Source organism: Podarcis erhardii, assembly GCF_964252035.2.
Source record: "Podarcis erhardii genome assembly, chromosome: 6".
Classification (NCBI taxonomy): Eukaryota; Metazoa; Chordata; class Lepidosauria; order Squamata; family Lacertidae; genus Podarcis; species Podarcis erhardii.
In genome coordinates, this window is record NC_138510.1 from 75,988,069 (window position 1) to 76,015,207 (window position 27,139).

At 42.1% G+C, this 27,139-nt stretch overlaps 1 protein-coding gene across 3 annotated transcripts in view; it reads left to right on the top strand.

Moving 5' to 3' along the window:
• Positions 1-27,139, top strand: part of DPYD (dihydropyrimidine dehydrogenase) — a 514,189-nt gene that overhangs the window by 442,184 nt on the left and 44,866 nt on the right. For all 3 annotated transcript variants that reach the window (XM_081865765.1, XM_081865766.1, XM_081865767.1), the window contains one exon: positions 13,388-13,567. In XM_081865765.1, coding sequence (XP_081721891.1) covers positions 13,388-13,567 — 180 coding nt within the window. The remainder of the gene's footprint in view (positions 1-13,387; positions 13,568-27,139) is intronic.

Genomic DNA, 27,139 nt, shown 5'->3' on the forward strand with positions numbered 1-27,139 from the left:
CTGTCAGGAAGTTCTTCCTAATGTTTAGGTGGAATCTTCTTTCTTGTAGTTTGGAACCATTGCTCCGTGTCCGCTTCTCTGGAGCAGCAGAAAACAACCTTTCTCCCTCCTCTATGTGACATCCTTTTATATATTTGAACATGGCTATCATATCACCCCTTAACCTCCTCTTCTCCAGGCTAAACATGCCCAGCTCCCTTAGCCGTTCTTCATAAGGCATCGTTTCCAGGCCTTTGGCCATTTTGGTTGCCCTCCTCTGGACACGTTCCAGTTTGTCAGTGTCCTTCTTGAACTGTGGTGCCCAGAACTGGACACAGTACTCCAGGTGAGGTCTGACCAGAGCAGAATACAGTGGCACTATTACTTCCCTTGATCTAGATGCTATACTCCTATTGATGCAGCCCAGAATTGCATTGGCTTTTTTAGCTGCCGCGTCACACTGTTGGCTCATGTCCAGTTTGTGGTCAATCAAGACTCCTAGATCCTTTTCACATGTACTGCTCTCAAGCCAGGTGTCACCCATCTTGTATTTGTGCCTCTCATTTTTTTTTGCCCAAGTGCAATACTTTACATTTCTCCCTATTAAAATTCATCTTGTTTGTTTTGGCCCAGTTCTCTAATCTGTCAAGGTCGTTTTGAAGTGTGATCCTGTCCTCTGGGGTGTTAGCCACCCCTCCCAGTTTGGTGTCATCTGCAAATTTGATCAGGATGCCCTTGAGTCCATCATCCAAGTCGTTGATAAAGATGTTGAATAAGACGGGGCCCAAGACAGAACCCTGTGGCACCCCACTAGTCACTCTTCTCCAGGATGAAGAGGAACCATTGATGAGCACCCTCTGGGTTCGGTCAGACAGCCAGTTACAAATCCACTGAGTGGTAGCATAGTCAAGACCGCATTTTACCAGCTTCTTTACAAGAATATCATGGGGCACCTTGTCAAATGCCTTGCTGAAATCAAGGTAGGCTACATCCACTGCGTTCCCTTCATCTAGCAGGCTTGTAATTCTGTCAAAAAAACGAGATCAGGTTAGTCTGACATGACTTATTTTTCAGAAATCCTCTCCCTCTTGGTAGTAATTAGCAGCAATGAACCCACCCCATGTCATTATTATTATTATTATTATTATTATTATTATTATTATTATTATTAATATACCATCCTACACCTGCAGATTTCAGGGCAGTTCTCTGGGTGGGGGGCACAGGGAAATGGGGCAAAACAGAATCTCTCCCAATATTGGAAAGAGTCCTACTCTTCATAGAAGGGCGTCCTTGTTGCCACTGGTTAACCACAACCACCAGTTTCCATAGATCTGGGAACTGGTGGATAAGGCTCAACGGCGTCCTTGTTGCCATTGGTTAACCACAACCACCATATTCCAGAGAGCTGAGAACTAGTGGACAAGGCCCAGATTTATCACATGGTATTATTCCCGGTTGTCCTTGAACTCCAACACCTTTCTGTTGAGGGTGGGGAAAAGCAATTGTGATTCAAGGACTCGCCAAGCCTCCACCTGGTTAGTTGGTGCGGCAGCTGGAATGGCTGGGCAGGGGCCGAAACGCCCCCTGCCAATGGGGGAAATGGCTCCTGCTCACAACTCCTCCCCTCTGCAAGGAGGAGAGGCTTTACAAAAACAGCTTGGCAGGAAGGAGAGGTTTCTGCAGAATCTAGGCATGTGCAATGATAAAGGCAAAGGAACCAGCTCATAGGAAATGTCTTTATGCTTGCCCCACTGAAATGAACCGTGGGTTCTCTTCTACTGCTTCAGTTTGCTGCAGTGACATTCCCACAGGAGAGTGACAAGATGTGGATGCAAGCATGTGTTAGCCCTGCTCATATTAAGCGTTTTCATGCCAAATTGTTTTCAGGGGCAGAGAGTTAAACTGGTGCTTACTTCTCCCATGGTGCCAGTAGGTTAAAGCAAGTGCTTATATATATATTATGTATTTATTTGATTTCTTACTCACCCTTCGCCATAACATCCCAGGTGGATTGCAACAATTTAAAAAGTACAAGTTTAGCTGGACTTCAGCTTTATCGATCTTTATCAAACAATTTGCCCTATCAAAACCTTTTGAAGAGCACAGATTCTTCCAATGTTTGTTTCCTCAACACAGTGCCCATGCTTTCTTCTCTACAAACAAATTTAAGCTTGTGCATGCAAGATGTTTCCTGTTTTGTCTTCCTCTTGAACTGATTCCACCTGCTGTACTAAAAGCCAGTTTTCTTCTTTTCAAAGCAAAAACACTAGAGCTAAGCACCAGATTCAGCCGAGGTCTGAATTCTGAAACAAATTTGGGCGAATCAGATTGAGATGATCCTAAATCAGCCTGGGACTATGAAAAAGGAGGGCGGTAGCCAGGGGCATCTTGAACATAGAGCATGGGTAGGCAACCTAAGGCCCGTGGGATGGATGCGGCCCAATCGCCTTCTAAATCCGGCCCATGGACAGTCTGGGAATCAGCATGTTTTTACATGAGTAGAATGTGTCCTTTTATTTAAAATGCATCTCTGGGTTATTTGTGGGGCACAGGAATTTGTTCATTTTTTTTTTTCAAACTATAGTCTGGCCCCCACAAGGTCTGAGGGACAGTGGACTGGCCCCCTGCTGAAAAAGTTTGCTGAGCCCTGACATAGAGGCGCGGGGCGCCAGGGCGCCAAGTTCCAGAAGGCGCCAGGGAAGTGGCGGAGGCTAGACGTGGCACCTCCCGGCATCAGCTCGCTGCCCTTGCCCGCCTCCACCATGCCGCGCCAAAGCAGCGCCGTGCCCAGAGCCTCTGCCTCTTCCCCACTGAAGGAGCTGCCCTCCAGCCCCGCAAAGCTGCCAGCAGCGCTGCAAAAAGGTTGGCAACTCTGGGAAACAGGGGCAGAGGGATCTTTGCACCATGGTGCCGGATATACTTAAGACGGCCCTGGTGGTAGCTCTGGGGTGAGGAGTGGACACAGACATGCATTCTTACTAGAAATTAAACCCTCTTTATTCTCTGGGACTTGCTTTCAAGTAAACATGTTCAGTAGTGTTTGGCAGGGCTGCCTTGCAGTGACTGAGGGGGCAGCATGGGAGGAGAAGCGTTGCTTACCTGGCTTTCCATTGCCACACACTTATTGAAAGGGGGAGGCAGGAGGAAGCTCTGTGGGTTGTGGGTATAGTGGCTGGAGTGTTGGATTGGCTCCCCTGCAGCTTCCACCCCCACCCCACCCTGATATCCCTGCTGCCTTATCCCTCTCTGTCTGCCTCCAGCCACTCTATTGCTTCTTCTTCCTGACCATATGTTTAATTAGGGGTTTTAAACCCTAATTAAACACTGAGTTGGGAGGGGAGGAGGTAAACACAATGCCTCCTCCTTCTCCTGCTCTTCTGTTCCTGGCTGCATGTTTACTTAGGGTTTAAATTCCTAATTAAACATCAGATATGGGCCCTGATTTGATTTGGGACCCAGATCTGGGTCAGGTCAGGTTGGCAGCAGGTCAGCTTTGGTGTGTGTGTGTGTATACATGCACCCCTAAAAATGGTTCTGTATGTGGCCTTAAATAAGAAGTTACTGAGTGAAAATTTAAAGTTCAAAGTGGCTAAAAACCTAAGCGAATACAGAACAGTATGATTCATTATAGTGTGTCTTGTGGAAAACAGAGACACCTGGCTTGGATTTTTATAGGACCTGTTTCACCCTCCGTAATGTAACCGAGGTTTTCTTTTAGGGTTCTCACCCCTCCCTTTCTTCTTCTTCTTCTTTTTTTTACATAACCAGGAGATCAGCATCTGAACAAATGCCAGTACAGTTAATTTAAGCACATTCAACAGCTGAATTGAACATTTTTAATTAAGGAAAGAATTTGCTTTGGTGATGTAGGTGGAGTGTGAGACAAAACCCAACCTCTGACTCTTTCTGAGCATTATAAATTCTTAGGTATTTTTCTAATTAGTGGGATATGGAGTTTTTGTGGGGATAGTTATTGCTTAAACGCATTAAAGCCATCATTTCCTTTGCTGCGTACATATGAAAAAAAAGCCCAAAGGTAACAGTGTTAAGAAAAAGTCAGTTCCTGGTATATACATCACTCCAGATGCTTGATATTTCTTTGATGAGAGGCAAATTAATCCTTAGATTTAGTTATTTTTAACAAAGTGTAGCATTCCAGTTCAACATATGTTTTGCTTTTTTAAAAAGTGAGTTCTTTCCCCTAAATCTTTGATTTGACAAATAAGACTTTCATCCCTTTTCGCATATCTCTTTTTTCTCGCGTATGTGTTCTACTGAGTCACATCTTTCCCTTTGGTAGATTTTTAAATATATATTTATATATTTTTTATATAAAAAAAGCTTTTGAGGCAGAGACATGCATTTTTAGAAGTCATCTCACTGTAGGAAATTAAAAATGGAGACAATTATAGAAAACTCCAGTTGAAAGAGAAAATGCATTATGGAAAACTCCATAAAAGCACAAAAAATATTAAAGTAAAAAATCACTTCACAGCAGCCCGTATGATTCAATTGTAGATCAATAGTGTGTAGTTAATGCATTAGCAGTAGAGCATTAATTTGCAATTACCGCAGGTGATCTGATCCTCTATGTGCTGTCCATTGACATAAATGACCTTTTGTTGAAAAGGATTCTGCAGTCATTATTTCTAGCAGCTGTAACCGGAAAGGGAATAGAATGAAGGGGTTTATTTCGACCGTGTGGACATTTTATATAGCAGCAGCTCTAGAATATGAAACCTGGCCTGTTTTTGCTTTAGAAACCTTCGCATGTTCAGCTTCTTAGCTGGATGAATGCATTTGTCCTTTCGGACAGGATATCAGACATGTGATATAATGCACATTCCTAGTGATGTGCCTTTGTTTCTTTTCTATGGGTGTCTTTTCTGATGTCCACTGAATGAAAAAGTGGCTTCAGAAACATGTCATGAATGCTGCTGCTGCTGCTTTTCAGCAGGCTTAAGTCCCTAAAAATAATAACAAATAAATAATATTTGAAAGTGTTGCTTATTTGGAAGTCTTAGCATCCTCTAGTTCCCTTGCAAAATATCATGTGTTCATTGTTCTTCAATGCTGCTTCCACAAGAGAAAGTAATAGGAGAAAAACCATTATTTCTCTTCTGTATTGGGGGGGGGGGATCTGTTGGTGAGAGTGCAATAGTTTTCAAACTTCACAGCACAGCCCTTATTTGTGTAGGTATAACCACAGTTTGGCTATATCACTAAAGGTTGACTGTGCCCAATTTTCAATTACGTTTGAGGTCTTCTCTTCCAAGGAGGAACTAATGCACCATCTTATAGAATGGCCCATGAACATCTTTTCCAAAATTGGCCTTCTGTGAAATAGCACATGGGCTACCTTGCCCAGAAGTGATCTCTCAGAAGCAGAAAGGAAGAAAGGAAGAAAGAGAAATATTGTAGAAACTGAGATTTTTGTAAAAACGTTCCAAGAGCCTCCATTTTACTCCTTCTTCTTGAAAGTTATTATCTGGGTAGAAAGACAAGAAGTCGAAAACAGTCTCTTGGGTGGTGTGAAAGTGGGTTTTCTACTTTATTCCTGTAGGACTCTAGGGGTCAGAGAACTTTTCTCCTTTCATAGATCACAAATAAGTTTCTTTCGTGGACACCAAATTGAGTTCACAAATTCTTATAGCCAAGCTGATGGAGCCCGAAAGCAATTTTAACGGAAAGAAAATATAGCAGTATTGAAGGAAGAAGCTCAAAAGGATGAGAGGTTAATCACTCCAGGACTAAATTGAGGTCCCAAGACAGAAAAATTGTTTTGCTGGCTGGTTTTGATAGACTTGCAGTTTACAAAAATATGGCCCCTTGGGAACGTGCCTCAAGGGAACAACAGGCTCCTGCTGTGATGATATTGTTCATTACAGATTTCTGTCTGCCCACAATGCCGTCTCCGTGGACCAAGGACAGTCCATCCTGAATTCAGCCAAAAATACTGAAATTCTTTGCATTCTAGCTCATCCCGCCCTTGTTTTCCATTTCTCTACCTCAGGTTTTTTTGGTCTAAATGTTTTAAGACCATTTGCAGATACATGGGTCTGTTGATGTTCAAGTGGTTTGGGATTTTTGACAGCAATCTTAGGCTCTGGGCCACCTTGTGCATTTGGCAGAGCATCATATGGACAGAACCATTATAATTGGCAAGTTAGAAATTACAGTGGTACCTTGATTCTCAAACGCCTTGGTACTCAAATAGCTTGGAACCCAAACACTGCAAACCCGGAAGTAAGTGTTCCGGTTTGCAAACTTTTTCCAGAAGCCAACCGTGCTCCATTTTGAGTGTTACGGTTCCTATTTGAGTGCCACACTTCTGTTTTGAGTGTTACACTAAGGTTTGCCTGTTTTCACTATTTATTTTGCATTTTTGTGCCTTTTTTGTTTTGTTTTTGTGACTGTGTGGAACCCAATTCAGCTACTGATTGATTGATTGTGTGACTGCAGCACACTGTGTATTGCTTTCATTTTATGAATCAATGGTCTTGTTAGATAGTAAAATTCATGTTAAATTGCTGTTTTAGGGGTTGTTTTTAAAAGTCTGGAACGGATTAATCCATTTTGTATTACTTTCTATGGGAAAGCACTCCTGGGTTTGGAATGCTTTGGTTTTGGAATGGACTTCTGGAATGGATTTGTTTGAGAACCAAGGTAACACTGTACAATTTTGAATGCTGCTCTTATATAAATGCACATGAAATTAGCGGGGGTGGGGGTGGAGAGAGAGGCAAGCTTCTTCCTGATGTGCTGTGTCAGGTATGTATCCTTCTCTGTAGTCTCTTTGACTCCTGCTAAAAACATTTTTGTTTAGGCAAGCATATCCAGACAAGTAGAATGTTGACTTGTGTTTTAACCTTATTTTTTAGCTTATTGTTGACTATAACTTTTTTTTGAAGGTTTTGAATTGTTTTTACTGATAATTTCATTGGGTAATTCTTTTTGTTATTCTTTGAGGATTTTTTTTAAAACAACAACCAAGCAGTATATAAATTTTATGAATAAATGAATACAATAATAAAGTATTCTCAGTTCCCTCAGAATGTCTGTGTCATCCAAAGCTAGCACCAGTACTTCTGAATGGAGACAAGGGTGTTTGTTTTATTATTATTTGACCTATCAGCTTAGCTCTCAGGAAATCTGATTATGTACAAGGGTTTATGCATGCAAAGAAAAAGGAGAAGAAAGGGTTAAGTGTGCTAGTTAATTTTGGGTGTGCTTGTCCTGCACCTGCAGCTAGTTAAGCACATGAGAGTGATTCAGCAAGCAGGTGAGAGTGATGCAGTACAATCTAAAGTAGAAATACACTTGTGTGAAGCAAGGCTTCTTGATCAGAACCTCCTCTGTGCTGGAACACTGCAAGGAGACTGTCTGCTGCTGGAATGACCCTATACTACAACTGTATGTAACTGCTAAGATGGGGGACTGCATTTTACTGTCAGTAAGGGAACTGACCCTACCGAGAGCTGCTTGGGGTTTTTCTGTTCCATTGGCACACTCCACTGGTGAGTTGAATGGGCACTCTGCACCCACCCCAACAAAATTAACTGAGAGCCAAGTGATAAGCCAGCAAATGTGGAGACTTCTGGTAGTGAACCTGTGTATGTGAATCAGCCCTCACAACCAGAAGAATTTAGCAAACCTATATTTACGTATAATTTATATGAATGTAATAGTTATTTCAATCCACACTTTTCGTCCTATCTGCAGCTTCCAGGGCACTTTCCATGCCTCTGGAGCAGCTTTCAGGGAGCACAGGAACTCCAAAGGGAAGGAGGAAGTAGCAAAAATCACTCCCCTCCCCTTCCTTCAACAGGAACATCCTATGAGTAGATTTCCACTCAAAGGAACTCTAGATCCCGCCCATTGTATCCTCAACCTTACTCCCATAGACTGTGTTTATCAGATCATTGGTTCCCAACTGGCAGTCAGGATTCACTAACGAATTACTCAGCCTGATCTCTTGCAGGTTACAGAAGCATCACTAACACTGTAAAAATATACAATCAAAGATAAATAAGGGGGTCCTGAAACACATTTTTGGCCCTGCATTTGATTATAGAGATGGCCAACACTCTAATTCTGAAAATGTTAGATTTACTTCAATCCTAGTGTATTAAAAATTTATATTTTTTTAGAAAGCACCAGGTTCTGAGATCCTTCACTGGAAGGCAGGGTTCTTGGTAGGCTTTTGAAGAACCTGTTTGATGCCATTTGGCTGTTTTGGTGCCCAGAAGCTTCTCCAAAGACCTAATGCTGCTTGTAGCTGAATCACGAGGAGTTCAAGAAATGGGTGAGATGTATGGTAGATTCCAGCAAATGGACCTCACCCTATTTGGCAAGTTATTCGGGAGCAGGGATTCCATCTGCTATGGAATTCTATTCTCCACAGCAGTGTGCTAGGACAGTCTCAAGAAAGTACATTATAATATGCATAGCATGTTGTAAAATCTTGGGTGGAATTCAACATTGTGCTGTTCTGAACATTCCATCTGTGCATGGATTAGAATGCAGTGTTGCACTAAGCAGATCCCTCCAATAGTGCGAGCATTTCTGATTATTAGGTAGAACAATCCCCCTCTCCTCACCTTGCACTGTTCTGGGGTTTCTCTCTACTGCCCTAGAGCCAATTTTGGGGAGTGCAGGGGAATAAGAGAGGGGAATGCCCCATTGTGCAAGCAGAAGATCCAGCTCCGAGGGCCTTCTGGCAGTCCCCTCACTGCAAGAAGTGAGGTTACAGGGAACCAGGCAGAGGGTCTTCAATAATAGCAGCCACCTTGTGGAATGCCCTCCCATTAGATGTCAAGGAGAGAAAGAACTACACAACCTTTAAAAGACATCTGAAGGCCGCCATGTATGGGGAAGGATTTAATGTTTAATGTTTTGTTATTCCAGAGTGGTAGGGGTCACCCAGTCAGATGGGTGGGGTACAAATAATAAAACTATTAATGTTAAGTCCTTGTTCGAGACTTCCACTGACCGCGTGTGTTAGGTAAATCCCACTCATGATATGCACTTTTTCACCACCCAAAGTGTTAATTTGTATTAGACACATCAGCATCTACTGAAGTTTTGATGACACTTGCGTGATGTGCTTTCATGCCATTTTCTATAGTTCCAAAAATATTACCCAAGTGAGCAAAAAGGGAAATGGTCTCGATTTGACTTTGCAAAAAGAAATGAATCCAGCTTACCTTGGCACTTTTATAACCCTGAAGTCATAGGTTGATTTATTTTGTGTCTCTCATTGCCAATTTAAAATGCAAGGAAATAATGCGGCAAGTGTGCTTAATGGGCGGCATGCATAACTTTTTACTTACCTTTCGTGTATTGCCACTGAGTAACATTTTGAAGTCAGCCAAATTAAACATAATATAATCAAAACAACCTATCCACTGCAGGACCTTTCTAAGGTACCTTGAGTACAGTTTTTGTTGCTTATCCCATCGATACGGTGAGAATATTAGAAACACTGAGGTGAAAGGCTGGCTTCCTAATAGGATGGCATTTGGAAAGCTCTTTTACTTGGCAATCTTCTGCAGTTCAGTAGCAAAGCTGAACCGAGCCTCCACCTTTTGGGGGAAGCAAGGTGGCATTCTGGTAAATGCTAGAATTTTATCACTTTGACAAAGGGGGGAAATGATAGTCGAGTGAAACATTTGTGATCTCCAAAGAATACACTGCCACCATAACAGCACAGATGAAAGAGGCTGCTGTCTCAATTGCCAGGAAACTACTTGGAAACTCACTTTGATCTCCGCTGATTGTCTGTTAACGTCTTTTTTTTTTTTTTGCTAAATGCAGTACACAGCGATATCACTGTTTTTGGTGTTGTACAGATACAACAAGGGGGAACAAATATTTATAATGTTAGCTGATAGATGTACATAAGCACAGGCAAACATGCTCTTTTGATGTGGCTAATAAATGGGGAATGTGCAGAAGTAAAGCACATCAGTAAGGGATTTTGGACATTGCCTTGAATGAAGGGCCCAGCAGAAAAGGGAGAGAATGAGAGAGGGGCACAGAAAAGCTCATTCTTTCTCTTCCCTTCATTTCATGACAGGTAAATCTACAGGTGCCATCTACAGGTTTAAGTGGTAGGTTAAGCTCACTCGGTCAGCCCTATGATTAGGCAGAGTGAGAAAGATGTGGCTGATTTGGGGTGTCACGAAAGGACAGTTATTTACTATCAATGTATTTTTACTCTCAGAGAGCAGCTCTTGTGGGATTTCCTGCCTCGGGTGCCGAAATAACTTGACCACCTTTGGGCCCTATGCACCTTGACGTGGGATGGGGATAGGCAACATTTTCTGCGGCATCTCGGGCAGCAAAATGTCTTGGGCCAACCTCGACTAACGAGCTGTCTCTGGGTGTGGCAATACAGGGAGTTGTTTTGGGGGGAGGACTCCAAATCAAAACAGCATCCATCCAAAAGTGCCCACTCTTTAATGCCTTGTTGGTGGAGGTAGAAAGTTCAAGTGGAGGAGCATTCAGTTTGCCGCAGTAAACAACTCTGGATCCATGATTTCACACATGCTCGATCGCATCCTGCCTTCATAAGGGGGACACTGGCCCTGCTTGGGGATGTGGGGATGTAAGAATTTAGTTTCACCTGAGATATTATATATATATATATATATATATATATATATATATATATATGTGTGTGTGTGTGTGTGTGTGTGTGTGTGTGTATATATGTGTATATATATATATAAAATAATGTCTGTTGGATGAATTCCTACTGTGCCATAAGAGCTATCCCAGATCATGCAGTAGCCTACCAATTGGTTTTTGCATTTCCTAATACATAATTGTCGCAGCACCCTGCCTTGCTTTCTCGTCCATTGTGAGATCTCAGCCGGCCTGGATCAGTCGTGATATATGCTTTGATGCACAGCTGGGAATTTGATTGGCTGGCCTCCCTATTTCTATGAAGGCAATGCATCCTGATACTATTTCAATTGGTGCCATTAAAACAAGGTAAAAAACCACACATTAAAAATCACATTGTGTATAAAATTAGAATAGTTGTACCCCTGCGTATTTCAACTGCATACAAACTGTCAAAATACCATAATGTTTCGGCATGGGACTCTGGCGTGTTTGAATTATATAAGCCAGCATATCTTTTACCTGCATTTTCAATGCCCCTTTTCTTTTTCCCCCAGCATCCAGGGGAAAAAAAAAATATTACTCATATATTTAAAAATTAGAAGCCCTTAGTGAACAAAGAAATTTAAATAAAGCATTGGTTGAGTTTTACAGTTAAATAACCTGTGGAGGAAATTATAATGATGTTCTCTATAATTGTTCTGAGAAGGAGAGAGAGGCGGGGGAGAGAGAGAGAGAAAGATAAAGCTTAAATCTATGGAAGGTATAACAGACCTAATTAATGCTCACACTGTTCCTCCAGAGAAACAGATTTTGTGTAATGTAAATGGGCTGCATAGGAAATGTTCTTGTGCATATTTTATACTTGTTCCTTGTTTCTTCCTGAGCAGCTGTAGTGTACAATATTTCAAAGTATACTCTTCCCCCGTCCCCTCCACCCTGCCCCATGAACAGTAGCTTGTATGATATAGCAGGTGGCACCCAAAAAGCTTTGATGATATTACCTAGGATTTCATCAGTAGCGGCTTCAAAGTTACGCAAGTTAATTTTAGGTGGTCGGGTGGTGTGTATGTGTGTGTCTTTGGAAAAGCTGGGCATTTCATATTATGTCCAAATGTGCAAGAGTGCTTTGGAATAATACTAGCACTGTGCTGAAAATTCCTCCTGCATTTTTATTTTACTATTCTCAGTCTATTAATCAGAAAAGAAGTTATTTTCAAAAAAAGATCAAAGCGGACATGGGGGGGGGGAATGTGCCATTTTAATGTGTGTGCTTGCTTTACCTTTTAAAGTGGCCTGGAGTGTTTTTCTTTTCATTCAGACTACTCACCATTTCTCTGCACTCTGCAGTCCTCCTGGATGCCTTTGTTTCCTGAAAAACTCATGTCCACGGCTTGGTTTTACTACAAACATGAGAAGTTGGGGAGGCTGCCGTGTGTGTGTGTGTGTGTGTGTGTGTGTGTGTGTGTGTGTGTAACACTGTTCCTTGTTTCTTTTTACTTGCAAACAAATCAGTGCAGATTTTTCTTTTTTTAAAAAAAGCAGCTAAAAGGACACCCTTTCTTTAAAAGCAAAACCAGTGAGCACATTGGTCTCAGGTGCTCAGAAGCCAGCCTCTCTGACTTCCCATGCTTTAATGAAAGTTCAGAAGGAGCCACCAGGAAGCAACTCCTTCCATGTGGCTTTTTCAGATCAGAGAGTCCAGGCAGCCAGGGAGGCTGCAAAGTTCTAGAGCAGCCTTTCTCCACCTTGGGTCCCCAGATGTTGTTGGACTGCAACTCCCATCGTACCTGACAACTGGTCCTGCTTGTTAGGGATGGTGGGAGTTTCAGTGTGGGGGACCCAGTGTGGAGAAAGGCTGTTCTAGAGTAATGTCTAATGGAAAGAAAAGCACAGACATACCATCCATGGCCACTGTCACAAAAATAAAGTTAAGCTTAACTCCGCACCCTCCAAATCTTTAAAAAACACCAGAAGTTCTGAAGACTTTCTAGAGCACTCTGACAAAGAGGCAGAAAAACTGAAGCTTCTTTCATAGGGGAAGAAGATTTTTGAAAAAATTGGAGAACACATTTCAGCACAGCACTCAATAATGCAGTTCTTTGTTATTAATGCAAATGGAAGCCAGGGAGGTATATTATAATATTGAATTCTTCTTTCGGGGGTTCTTCAAGGCTCATTTCCAATTAAAGTTTGGAACAAGCAGGTAGGAAAGTAACTGGAAATGGCAAGCTTTCAAGTTATTTTGTTCAGGAAAAGCATTATTATGCCACACACTAATAAAATGTACAAGGGGCAAGTTCCAGTTATTTTGCTGCAGCTTGCTTATCAGTGAATACATCCAAGTACTTGCGTTATTGTGTGTCAGTAATATGGGTAGAAGTGCCTGGCATGCTCTGGTCCATGGGGTCACGAAGAGTCGGACACAACTAAATGACTAAACAACAACAACAAATATGGGCTAAAAATTCTGAATATTCAATGAACGCTTACTGACAAATAGAACTGGACCAATGGATTGGTTGCCAAATCCATATTACTAAAACAAAGAAAAGAGTAAAGAACAACTGATTACTTTGTCCTGTTTGAACCTACTCATGGCTACCAATTTACCTGAAACCCTACAGCAAGTATAACAATCCATGATCAATAAGTGCCTCAAAAAGACTTGGATACTAAAGGTCGGTCATCTTCATTCATGAGTTCTGTACCTTCTGCCTCTAACATCAATAGATACACATTTCCATAGTAACAAAGTTTGCATCTTCTATTGTAGGTTTGCAGTGCAATACAGAATCAAGATTTTACCGTGATTGAGGATTACTGCACTGGGCTGAGAGCTCTGCTTTATCTGCAAAGCATAGAAGAATTTCAAGACTGGGATGGACAGAGCCCACCAACTATAAGGCATCAGAAGGGAAAACCCGTGCCCCAAATCGCTGACCTGGTGGGAAAGGTATGTTACATTAGACTACTCACTCTCAGATGCTTGCCTATGCTGGGTACTGGGCTCCGAGGCTTGTTAATTATTTATTTATAAGATTTTTATGCCACCTTTCAATATAGTATGAAGCTTGCCACTATGCTACTGTCTGGGGTGGAGAAGAAAAAAACCCCCAAGTATTTAATTAGTAAGTTTTGGTCTCACAATCCAAGCTGTGCCACATTCCTAACCTCCCACTTGGCCAACTTCAGTTTTTCTCCCATTTAAAAAAACATGCCAGAGAAGCAGTTGTTGAGCTGATCTATTAAACATCATCATTATATGGTGTGCAGGTATGGGAAAACACTATTATCAAATCCCATCGAGACCTTACAGCTTGGTAATGTGGGGTTTCATGGAACCATGGAATTGTCAAGATAGGAGGGATCCCCACTGGCACCTAGTCTGTTCATGGGACTGCCAATGGGTCTTAAAGGCATGTGAGAGTAGAGGCAGCCAGGTAAAAGGTAAAGGTACCCCTGCTCATACGGGCCAGTCGTGTCCGACTCTAGGGTTGTGCGACCATCTCACTTAAGAGGCCAGGGGCCAGCACTGTCCGGAGACACTTCCGGGTCACGTGGCCAGCGTGACAAAGCTGCTCTGGTGAGCCAGCACCAGCGCAGCACACGGAAACGCTGTTTACCTTCCCACTATAAAGCGCTACCTATTTATCTACTTGCACTTAGGGGTGCTTTCGAACTGCTAGGTGGACAGGAGCTGGGACCAAAGGACGGGAGCTCACCCTGCCACAGGGATTTGAACCGCTGACCATGCGATCGGCAAGCCCTAGGCGCTGAGGTTTTACCCACAGCGCCACCCGTGTCCCTACAGAGGCAGCCAAGTCTCCAGATATTGCTGGAGTCAGGCCACTTCCAGCTTTGTAGGTCATCTGCAATACCTTGAACTAAGCCAGTCCTGATGTATGTGGGGCTCATTCAGGCTGTATCAGGGCAGACCTTTATTTCCTTATAATTTCCCATTAGCAAATACAACAATTTTATTTTATTTATTTATTTGGAAAATGTCACACCAATTAAAACAGATTTAGAGTTTGGGTCACAGTCTTGAACATTGAGACCCGTTCCCTGGAGGAGCTCCACCTCCCTTTCCAGCTGATCTGGTTGGTGCAGAGGAAACCCAGAAAGCTCACGCCACTGTAGCCATGTCGGAATTCTCTCCACGTTGCTGCCATGCTTAAGCATTCCCAATTTGCAACAGGATTCCTCGGGGACTGTTGCCAGCTGGAATAAGTTACAGCCGGCTCAGGGTGACTTTTGCTTTCAACGAGGAGAGCCGTGGTCAAAACCGGCTTTTTAATTTGCTCCCCGGTGGCTTTTGCCTCCCCCCACTGCTCAGGCTAGATTTTCAGCAGGAGGAGAAAGAGAGAGAGAGAAAGAAAGCACTAGGCTTTTGTTTCTGGCTTCTGGAAGAGATTCACTTTGAAGAGTGCTTTCAGTTATACATCATGCCTATTGATTATCCTTTGAAAAATCTAATATAACATGGTTGAAAATGTTGTATAAAGCAAAGATTTACAAAAGAATAGGATTTGGAGTGTCAGATACCTCCAAATCTCTGCTTATCATTGCTGGAGACTGGAGTTCTTTTCAGGAAGGTGTTAGTGGGAGGGGGGAAGGTTTCTTTGTTCTCTGTGAAGCTCTGAAAATTATAACATTACCTTTCGATTGTAGAGACAATCCTATCACTAAGCTCTGGGGAGTACAGTCTTTCTAGGTCTTTTTTTTTAAAGAATAATAATTAAACATTTTGGGGGGTTGTTGTTTCAACTTCTAAAGCTCAGTGGTTAAACTCAGGTGCCTGAGGTTATGTACTAACTCTCTTCTGCTTGGGGTCTCTTTGCCACCCCACCCCGCTTGGCAGCCCCCTCCCCAGACACTTATTTTCATAGTATCACAAGGCTTGTTCACATCTGCCTAACACAGGGCCATCCAAAAACACAAGGACTTTCACCTTTTGTTGTATCTTTGCATTATAGAAAATAGCACTTGTGGGAGAATCCCCCCCTCCCATCTCACCCCACTTTTCAATGTTTTGAATGAGAAGAGGGACTGCAATTCATAGTTTTCTCAGCTTGTCACTATATCAAGAAATAATTCTATATAAATGTATGGTGCAAAAAGCTTCTTAAACATTTAGTAATATAAATGAATCTTAACCCAAAGGCTGATGCCATGGAAAAGATTGAAGTGGGTGAGGGAAGAGGGAATACTGTCATATCCAAGGTAGCTGAGCTTGCTAGAAGGGATGTGGATGGTGCTGTGGTCTAAAACACTGCGCTTTTTGGGCTTGCTGATCAGAAGGTCAGCGGTTTGAATCTGCTTGATGGTAGTGAGTTCCTGTTGCACTTTCCCAGCTTCTGTCAACCTAGCAGTTCGAAAGTACACCAGTGGCAAGTAGATAAATAGGTACCGCTGTGGTGGGAACAACATTTCCATGCACTCTGGCTTCCGTCACGGTGTTTCATTGTGCCAGAAGCGGGTTAGTCATGCTGGCCACATGACCCAGAAAGATATCTGTGGACAAATGCAAATGCCTGCTCCCTTGGCCTGAAAGCAAGATGAATGCCACACCCCATAGTCACCTTTGACTGGACCTAACAATCCAGGAGTCCTTTAACTTCTTCTCTTTTTTTAGCTTACATGGCTATGTTGGAAATCTAACATGAATGGAAAATCAAAGGGACTAATCTTGTTTTAAAGAACATTGGATTAAATTATTTAGCAGATTTTTAAAAACAAAAACAAAAAACCCTGTGTCCGCTCTCTCCAGGCTAAATCACTGAAAATAAGAATTCAAATACTCTATTATATATTTGTTTTCAGGCTGAACCCAAGTAGTCTCCCTGCACTGTTGCTGAAGCAGATGTGTCTGCTAATGCAGGCAGAAAAGGAATTTTTGCTTTTGCTAATGCAGACCCCCAGCACACCTCTGAAATTTATTCTGTGGAGCGGGGTGGGGTTGTGACATCCTCCAGATCTTTTTTTTGGGGGGGGGAGTGGAATTCTGGAGACTGCAAGAGGGATGGACAATTGGAAAAATTGCCTCCCGAAAAATTGCCTCCCCTTGTCCTCTTCCCTCCTTAGTGAATGTTTCCACCTGGTTGAAAAGCCCTCGCAGATCACCAATGGGATTGTAGCATTACAATTTTATCCTTCCCTTCCCTTTATCCTTGAGCCCATGGGTGCCATTACAAAAAGAATGCCCTGGATGAGGGGTCATGCTCATTCACAAAATGGCTGCCAGTGTGGGCATAACCAGCCACAAGACACCTATTTCATAGAAGGCAAAGTGATGTTGATATACAAGTGACTCTCTCCCCACCCCCCCAAAAAAACCTAGATACAAATGGGGTCTAAACCCCAAAACACAAAACCATTCCTTTCACCCACTAGTCTTCTTTTCCAACATCCATTTCTGGATGCAGATAAGGCGCCACATTCATTTTCTAGGGTGAGAAGGCTGACAAAGGAAATAAGTGGCAAAACTTGCATCTGGATGTCATCTAAAAATATTGACAAATTGCAGGAACCAGAAGCTTGCCTTCTACCTCAGGAATGTTCTCTGAAGCCCTTCATTTGAGAGGAAGGGTGAGGGGGGATATAAATTTAACGAATAAAGTAAGTAAATTATCCCACCCATGTCCTGTCATTCACAATCTGATCTTCAACATGTTTAATCAAAAGTCCTGTTCATTTTGGAAGCCATTTTTAGTACAGCAGCCTATAAATTGGAAAGAAATGAAAAGGGTGCAATCCACTCCCTATATTCTATTGAAGGGCACAGCTAAGTGCCAATGATTTGCTTAGCTGTGCCTGGAGAACACCCAATGAATTTGGAATGCTTTGCCTGCTCCCAGCCACCGTAAACATTTAGCAGATGTTATCCAAATTTCCCTTCCCTGTTAATGTGACCCAGCAACCTAAGTCATTTACTAGGAGAATCTGAACAAAAATATTGACAGACTGCTCAACCCCACAGCTGTGTAACCCGTGATTCAAAAACTTGACAAATTAGTTATAACCATGTATAAAAGGGAATTAACTCACTTAGTTTCAGTCAAAGGATCTATTCCAAATGAGTAAAGTGGTCAGAACACTGTATGATTTTCATAATGATGTTGCTATTTTCAAAGGGATGCACCACAATTTAAAAATAAAATGGCAAGGTATGATTTTTTTTTTAAAGAAAAAATGTAGCAGCTCTTAAGTCTGTTTTTAAATAGTTTATAGATTTTGATCAGGTTTTATGTATAATTTTATCTGTATACCATTTGGAGATTATTATTTTTTACTTTGAAGTTTCTAAATGAAATAGTGAGTTTTGTTTCCTCCATGTGGACAACTACCCTATTGCATGTCTAGCTGTTAGTATACAGTGGTACTTTGCTTTAAGAACAGCTTAGTTTATGAACAACTTGGATTAAGAACGCTGCAAACCCAGAAGTAGGTGTGTTGGTTTGTGAACTTTGCCTTGGAAGCAGAACATGTTTCGCTTCCTGTTGAGTGTGTTCCATTTGTAAATTGAGTCCCCCGCTACTATGGGAAAGCACGCCTTGGTTTAAGAACGGACTTCCGGAATGGATTAAGTTCGTAAACCAAGGTACCACTGTAGATTAGATATTTTGGATATGGAGAAGATGTAGATGGGATTTTGAATGCTGCTTTCTAGAAGCATGCCAAAAAGGTTGACTCGGGGGAAGGAGAGGGTAAGTTCTGAAGAACCTAGAAGAATCTTGCACAGCCCTGCTAACGAGATAGGTCCATGCTTTAAATCTTATACAAACTTACTTGGGAATAAACCCCACTGGACTAAATAGTGCTTACCTCTGAGCAGAAATTTACAAGGACAGAACTGTGTTGTCTGTCAAAGATATAGGACAAGACTCAATTACATGCTAACGAGATAGGTCCATGCTTTAAATCTTATACAAACTTACTTGGGAATAAACCCCACTGGACTAAATAGTGCTTACCTCTGAGCAGAAATTTACAAGGACAGAACTGTGTTGTCTGTCAAAGATATAGGACAAGACTCAATTACATCTTCTTGCTTGCACAAAAGGAACACTGCTTGTGCAACAGGGCTTTGGGTTTCTTCTCTCCAGACCCCGTACTTCCCCCCCTCAAAAGAAATAATCTGTTCTGGAGAATCCTCTCCTCCTTCCAGAGCAGTTTTTTGGGGGTTTGGGGGGGGCTGGAGTGGAGAACGGCAATGCCTTGTGTTAGCAGACTCCTGTACTGCTAGATCACTCAAGTCAAAGCCAGCAATAGCACGAATATCAACTGTTGTCTCCATCAGTGCAGTTTGTGACTTGCGCTTATCGATTTTACTTCATTGTTCTTGTTGATAACAGAAGTTCTTTCTCTACATCACTTTTTCATCATAGGTTAGTTAGAATTTAAGTGCATTAAAGAGTTTAATAAAAGCTCTAATCAGCCTTGTGCTGTTTTAGGTGCTGTCAGACACCCTGCTGTGAACTGCTTCTACTTAACTTTTGTGTTAGCTGGTGGTGATTATTATTTTTTAATTGGTAATAATAGCAGCTTATGTTTTTTGTTGTGGGTTTGATGATTCTTTTGCCTTGTTAATAGTGTGTCCATGCAATGTTTTAAGCTTCAGCAATTGTTTGTATCGGACTCTGATGTCATTTCATCCAGCAAGTATTAGTTTGGAGGGAAAGGTTTGTAATATAGTAGAGTGAATTGTGGAAAAACTTTGGTGGGGGGAAGAAAAGGGATCTAACTTCTCATGTGAAAACCCAGCGCAGCAAACGTGACACATTGTTTTTCATTAATTTCCATGATTCATTTGGTATTCCCTTGCAACCTGACAAACTGTACTGTGCAACAGAAATAAAAACTTTGGATATAAAACAGCATTAGCTGATTAATATCGGTGTAAGGATGCTTTTGCCTTCAAACTAATGTTCCAGGGGACATTGAGGATAGTGTAAAAAACAGTCTGCTAAAACGTGTGTGTGTTTTCACATCATATTCCCCATAGTAGAATTGGATCGATAAGTAGTCACTATCTGGTGCTGTCTGTCTCTTCCAAGAGTCTTTCATTCGTTGCTTACTTGATCACTCTCTGCAGACTTTCTGCAATTATGTTTGAAAAATGTACTTGCGTCTGCTGGTGGTAACAAAAATGTTCTAGTCCACAACCGCCTTTAAGTCAGTTCATCTACCTATTCAGGTGCCACCAGTATACAAACATGTAAATAAAGCTTGTTCTCTCCCCTCCACCACCACACACATTTGCAAACACACACACACACACACACACACACACAGAGAGAGAGAGAGAGAGAGAGAGAGAGAACAAACCGATACAAAATTATTAAGCGTGTAGCATCAGTTTAGAATTATTGTGTATGACACCAAACTATTTTGCTGCACAAGATAGGAAATCCAATACTTTTAAACAGTGCTTTTTTTTCTTAAAAAAAAAAAAGGTTTATGGGTACTCTCCTGTTCCTTCACATATTGAATTACTGCCCCTCAGTGAGGCCAAACTTAGATTCACAAAATGTTTAGGGGTATGCGTACCCCCAGGAAAAAAAGCACTGCTTTTAAATATTTTTAGGAAACCAGAACAGATTCAATTCCATTCTGGCCTTTTTAAATCAGTCAGTTTTTTGTAACACAAAACAAACACAAAAAACCCCCAAAAAACCCCAGCGCTTTTTGGCCACCAAACAAAATGTGTTGTAGGCATTGGAATACAAGAGTTGATAATTTTCAGCAGAACTGAAAAATCCATGAGCTGCTTTTTGACTCCCGGAGGAGAACATTCCCATCACTCTGTGTTAAAGGGCTAGCTCGGTTCCATTGTTTACTTTTACCTCTGAGATATGCATTCCGGCTCCATTATTGATTCTGAGCCGATACAGGCTGAGCTGCAGAAAAACCCTCTTGTGAGGCAAGCAGCATGTTACATGCAGCCAAGTCCTGTCCTGAGGAGGAGACTCAGCGTCGGGAGGCCTGTGTTTTGAATGGAAGAGATGCAGGAAGTGCCTTGCTCATTTCTCCCACCCTTTAGTGTCGTTCCTCACAAAATTATCCCCATGCAGCTACTGCTCCTCCCACTGTGGAATTTGAGGTTCACATTCAGTAAGCATGCACCTGCAGTCCCGCAGTGGGAAAACCAGTTTGGGGAGAGGCCATTTTTGAGTAGAAAGCGCAGAGGCAGGAAAAGGGTTAAATACCTTCCTCTACCTGCCCAGTTTCCCACCCGAATGGCTATTGGTTTTTTTTAAAAAAAATCAGTGCTTCACTGGGCCAATGTGTTTTCTACGTGTAAATCATATGCATCATATACACATAAACTGAGGCAGACCACATATTTATCATTCAATTTATTGTTTTTAAATTAGAAATGTATACATATATTAGAAACAGCTACATATATTAGTAGGTTATATAATTACATAACTTTGTTATAGATATACACTACTCATAGCAGATTTGTGCTTGTGTAAAGAAGGCAGCTTGCCGTTTTAAAGAATGAAAATACTACCCCCTCGTTATTGCAGCATTAAGGCAGGACATGTGATCGGGGCAGCGAGGAGAAATCTCACCAATTATAAACAAAGTGGTAAGAATCTGAACAGCATGCAGCAGTTTTGAATCTCACCACTGTGTAAAAAGGTGCAGACATACCTAGTGTTCCTTTCTTTCTGTCAGCCCACTCCACAGAGCCCTCTGGTGTATAGTGGAGAGCAGGAAATGAATCTCTGCCCTCACAAGCCCATACCTTCCAACATTTCTCTGGTTAAAATATGCTAGTCCTATTCAGTAGTAATAATATATAAATTAATAATACCTCACCTATCTTACCTCGCCCATCTGCCCTAAGCACTCTGGGCAGCTTCCAACATATATAAAGACATAATGAGCATTAAACAACTTCCCTGTACAGGGCTGCCTTCAGATGTCTTCTAAAGGTTGTATAGTTACTTATCTCCTTGGCTCGGGGGTCGCATAGCTCCATAGCCTCCAACATTTCTCTGATGAAAATAAGAATTTCCTACCACACCCGCCAAGATTTTCCGATGAAAATAGGGACATCCTAAGGAAAAGGGGGACATTCCAAGATCAAATAAAAAACCGGGATGGTTCTGTAAATCCAGGACAATGGGGACACTTGGAAGGTCTGCAAGCCCCCTCCCACCTCCCAGGAATGTCACGTCTGAACATGCCCATTAGCATGTGCCTCTGTCCAAGTTGCCCATCCTTGACTGTGTCAAATGGAATCTGAATATAGTGAGTTTGTGCCCAGGGATGGACACTCACATGAGACCAATATCCGTGAAGATTCTGCATGTTATTCATTCGTGATCCTAAAGCTTGTGCCCATACCAGTCTGGGGGTGAGGAGGAAGTGCTGTATGCACAGTGTGTTTGTGTGTGTGTGCACTGTCACTATCTAAGATCCCTTTGTGAGATTGTGGGTTGTTATAAAATGTACTTTTTGCAAAGCGCCAAGCTATTTTCAGTAGCAACTTTTAAACAAAGGATGCTAAAATGATTGCGAGGTGAGTTTTAAAATGATTTAATCTGTGTGTGCCTTCGTGGGCTGTATGTTACGTTTGCTGGGAGTGCTGTGTTTTAAGATTTTGTCTTTTTCAGCTAGTAAACACAGCCATTAGAGAGAGTGAGAGAAAGAAAGAGAGAGAGAGATCAACAGCAATGTATTCCAGTTAACTCTTTAGCTTTGGCAGTTTTAGTGTGTTCACTGCTGGCGTTGGACACGGTGCCAGAAAAATCCAGCTCCTGATGCAAAAGGATTTAAAAATAAGTCAAGCCCTGCCAAAAATACATAATTCTTTTTTGTACTCTCCAGTTTGTTTTACTTACAACAACGGCCTGGTCATACCCTACAGCATGCATTCATTACAGTGATCTTTGACTGGCAGATGCAAAGTAATAGGATGCATATTTTAGTGCTTATTATAATACCCCTGTCCAAAAAACAACTTGACAAATTTGTGATTTCGACAGTCTCTCATTTTGCTGGCTGCAGTGCTCTGTGATTGCCTGGTCCACGTGGCTCCCAGATTATGCATAGCACCAATACTTCTCATTAAAATGGCCACAGTTCACCAGTTTCGGTAGCTTGGAACGAACTTGGAATGAATTATTATACAACAAAGAGGCTGCTGTCATGCAGAACAAAAGACAAGCAAAAGAGAGCTTTGGCTTAATGAGGCTAAGTGAGTGGCTCCTTTGCATCACCAGCTACTTGACGGCCTTTGAGCATGGATTTTTTTCTCCCCTACTCCACACACCAAAACCTTTGCCCTATTATTTTGTGTTTATGCACCTTGAGGCTAATATACATTTTAATATGCTGCGCGTTGGGAGGGGAACTGGTGGAATCAGCCATTAGATTACAACATGTGCATTCCCTGTTAAATTAATGACAGCCGAACACAGAGATAAATTTAGGTTTTCATATTTAATTACAGTGCACTGCAGTACGTTTAGCAAGGATAAATTGCACTATTATTATGTTTCAATTTTTTTGACATCTTTTCCTATTAATGACGAACCCTTACCCCCTTCTACCTCTTGCCATACATAACATCTCTGTATGTTCCGTCAACCCCTTTGCACTAAGTGTGGCTTCACTCGATACATTCCCCCCCACACACATATTTTTCATGGCTTAGGGTTAGATTAATAGATGGGATGTTGCAAGGAAAGAGCCTTGGGTTTTTGTGTCGTCAGGAAGAGCAGCAGCGAGGCAAACGATGAGGAAACAAATGACTTGTCATGGCAAGCCTTCAGATCCCAGTTTTTGTGTTTGCATTTGTTTAAGTCGTTTGTTACCAAATGTCTTTGCACGATCACAGACGCAGGTAGGTAGGCTTGGTCTGCTTTCCCTCCAGAAACTAGGTTCATGGTGATAAATGCTGGCTCATGGTGTGTATGGTCATGTGGAAAAATTCTGGGGGTAAATCAGCCTATTTGTGGCCCTTTTCTATTATTTTTTTATTCATATCTTTGCATAACCCTTAATGCTGAAGTGCTAAGAAAGTTCCTGAAACAACAAGCTCATAATGTGAACTTTAACTCCTCCTAATACTCACCTTGAAAGCGGGTGGCACTGTGGTCTAAACCACTGAGCCTAGGGCTTGCCGATTCGAAGGTCGGCGGTTTGAATCCCCGTGACGGGGTGAGCTCCCGTTGCTTGGTTTCTGCTCCTGCCAGCCTAGCAGTTCAAAAGCACACCAATGCAAGTAGATAAATAGGTACCGCTCCGGCGGGAAGGTCAACGGCGTTTCCATGCGCTGCTCTGGTTTCGCCAGAAGCGGCTTAGTCATGCTGGCCACATGACCCGGAAAAACTGTCTGTGGACAAGCACTGGCTCCCTCGGCCAGTAAAGCGAGATGAACGCCGCAACCTCAGAGTCATCTGCGACTGGACTTAACTGTCAGGGGTCCTTTACCTTTACCTTTTTAATACTCACCTTTATTGTGGCAGGGGTGCTGCCAGTCACGACCAAAGCTCTTTACCCCCTTACATGTTACCATAACATATTTGGGAGGGAGGCCCATAGGTCAGTGGAAAGGCAACTGCTTTGCAAGCAGAAGGTCCCAGCTTCAGTCCCCAGCATCTCCTGGTAGGGGTGGGTGAGGCTCCCTGTCTGAAACCCCAGAGGGCTGGTTAGTGTAGACAGTACCAAGCCAGGTGGGCCGTTGATCTGACTCTGCTTCTATGGTCCAGTAAGACTGTGTCATACAATCCTGTGCTGCTCTGAGTTGATGTCCTGTTTTTCTGCCTTTGTGGTCAGCATTCGTCAGGCAAGACTGCCTGCTTCCAGAACTTGATTCTTTGTGATTTACTTTTGTTTTGCTCAGCTGGGACCATCTGCTATTTGGCTCCTCCTCACCTTCATTTATTAGTAGCCACCTGGTCACCGTCCTAGCTAATGCTGAAACTCACCTAGCTGATGCTGAAACCCAGCCACGTGGAAAGAGGGCTGGGACAGTGGGGCTTGCCTCTTCAGCTTGGCTTGAGTCAATTGCCATTTGGCCTCGCCTCTCCTCTGCGGCCATTACACCTGGCCATTTAATACTTCTATAACTTTTTGAAGAATTTGTGCCTGAAGTTGCTGGCTTTCCCATTCTCTCCCTTTCCACATTGTTTTCTTTTGAGTTGTCTTTTAGATTACAAGACAGGAATGTTGTGTATGGGTTTTGGGGGGGTGGGGAGTACAGTGTCTAGCAAAATATAGGCATGTGATGAAGAAGAAGAAGAAGAGGAGGAGGAGGAGGAGTTTGGATTTGATATTCCGCTTTATCACTACCCTAAGGAGTCTCAAAGCGGCTAACATTCTCCTTTCCCTTCCTCCCCCACAACAAACACTCTGTGAGGTGAGTGGGGCTGAGAGACTTCAGAGAAGTGTGACTGGCCCAAGGTCACCCAGCAGCTGCATGTGGAGGAGCAGGGAATCGAACCCAGTTCACCAGATTACAAGTCCACCGCTCTGAACCACTACACCACACTGGCTCCTACTGAGCCTCTGAAACTGTAACTCCTTACTTTTTAATGGTCCATCAGTTTTGCATTATAATTTACAGAGCAATGACCTGGCACCACAATTAGGGCGGGCAGGGCTTCCTTGGTGGCAGCCCCCACCTCTGGAACATCCAAGTGAAACATTTAAGATGCTTTTGCTTGGCCAGGCACCATAGAACAGTCATTTTTGGATCTAGGAGTCTTAGTAGACCACAAATTTAATGTGAGTCAGCAATGTGATTCAACAGTAAAGAATAAAAAAGCTAATGGCTTGAAGTTACAAGAAAGGAGATTTTGACTAAATATCAGGAAGAGCTTTTTGACACTGAGAGTTGTTTGACAGTGTAACAGTCTCCCTCAGGAAGTGGCAGACTCTCTCTTTTTTTGGGGGGGGAACGTTTTTAAGCAGAGGCTGAATGACCATCTGTCATGGATGCTTTAGTTGAGTTTCCTGTGTTTCAGGGCATTGGTCTAGATGACCCTCGGAGTACCTTCCAACTCTACCATTCTATGATAATATGATCCTATAGATTTTTATTGCTGCTGTTTAATGTGGGTTGTTCTTTGCTTTTTTGATGGGGCGGTTTTTAATTGATTTCTTATCATTGTATGGTGTTCTGTGCATTGTTGTAAGCCAACTACAGCCTGAAAAGCTGGTGGGATATTTCATATATAATTGAACATGAAAGTATGACAGAGTCATGTAGCTTCATAGTCTGTGAGATGGGAAAATTCTCGGCACATATAATAAAAGGAGCCATGTTCAAGTGGAGTATTTGGTGGCAGAAAATGGGAGGCCTTTGCATGCGTGGTGCTCTGGATTGCAGGTATAACTAGGTTATGGGGCTCTGGCCATAATGGAGCTTTCTTCTAAGTGAATAGAGCTCAAGAAAGTCAAAAGCAATAAGTCACCTTTTATTACTTCTGTAGTAAATTAAAGTAGAAGTAGTGGCTAATATAAATATAATTATATTCATCTGAAGACCAAAGGGCAGTTTACAGTATAAAAACACAAAATGCATAGCATGGCATTGAAACAACAACAATTCTGAATGTTGCAGCACAACTATATATGTATTTAAGTAGTGATAATTTTTATTATATAAATAGATATGATAGATAGGTAAATAGATAGATATAAACAACAATATACAATAGCAATAAAATAAAATAAAATAAAATAAAATAAAATAAAATAATAGCATTATATCTTGGGTAAGGCCATCTGAGAACCTACTGTAAACAAGCCTTGCTTTTGAAATGGTTTTGTCTAGGCAACTGCAGTGTAGTTCTTGAGTAGGACCTGCTCTCGGTCTGATCCAAATAGTGCAAAATTCAAATGAGGTTTAATTTCTCCACCTGTCCCACTGGGGCAGGTTCTTGCCATGCTTATTTGGGAAATATGCCAGACTATTAGTATCTGTGTAGATCTGAACCTTTGCTGAATCTTGAGAGTACTTTCAAGTTGTTTTGAAACAGAAACGGTTCTTTTCAAAACTGCTCTGGAACTTGAAAAGCCCAGTTTCTTATGTCACATAATTAAAGATATATTCCCCTCCAAAAAAAGGGTTTAAGCAAGCAATAACTTGAAGGAGTAGATTTTTCCAACTCCTACTGTGACTATAAAGAGGTAGAAGATATTATGCTACAGGCTTTTCCCTAGATTATTCCTTATTGGACAGTTGTTTCATGACAAAAGACCCTATGATTTGATGACCGGAGGGGTCATGACAAGAATAATAATCACTGTTTTAAAGGGAGCCTGGATCTTAGTGATAAAGCATTCATCATAGCAGTCAGCTGGAATTTGCTGGTGGAAGAATTTTCTTCAATGGCAGAGAAGGGCAGTTCTTTAAATTCAGAGCAAGCTTTCCGTATCTTTCTCTCTCCCCACACCTCAACTCTTGTTATGTCTAAAGCACTGTAGAATTGCACTAGTGAAATGCATATTCAAAATTGTCCATTGCATAAATGCACTGCAATCACTTGTTATAGAATTG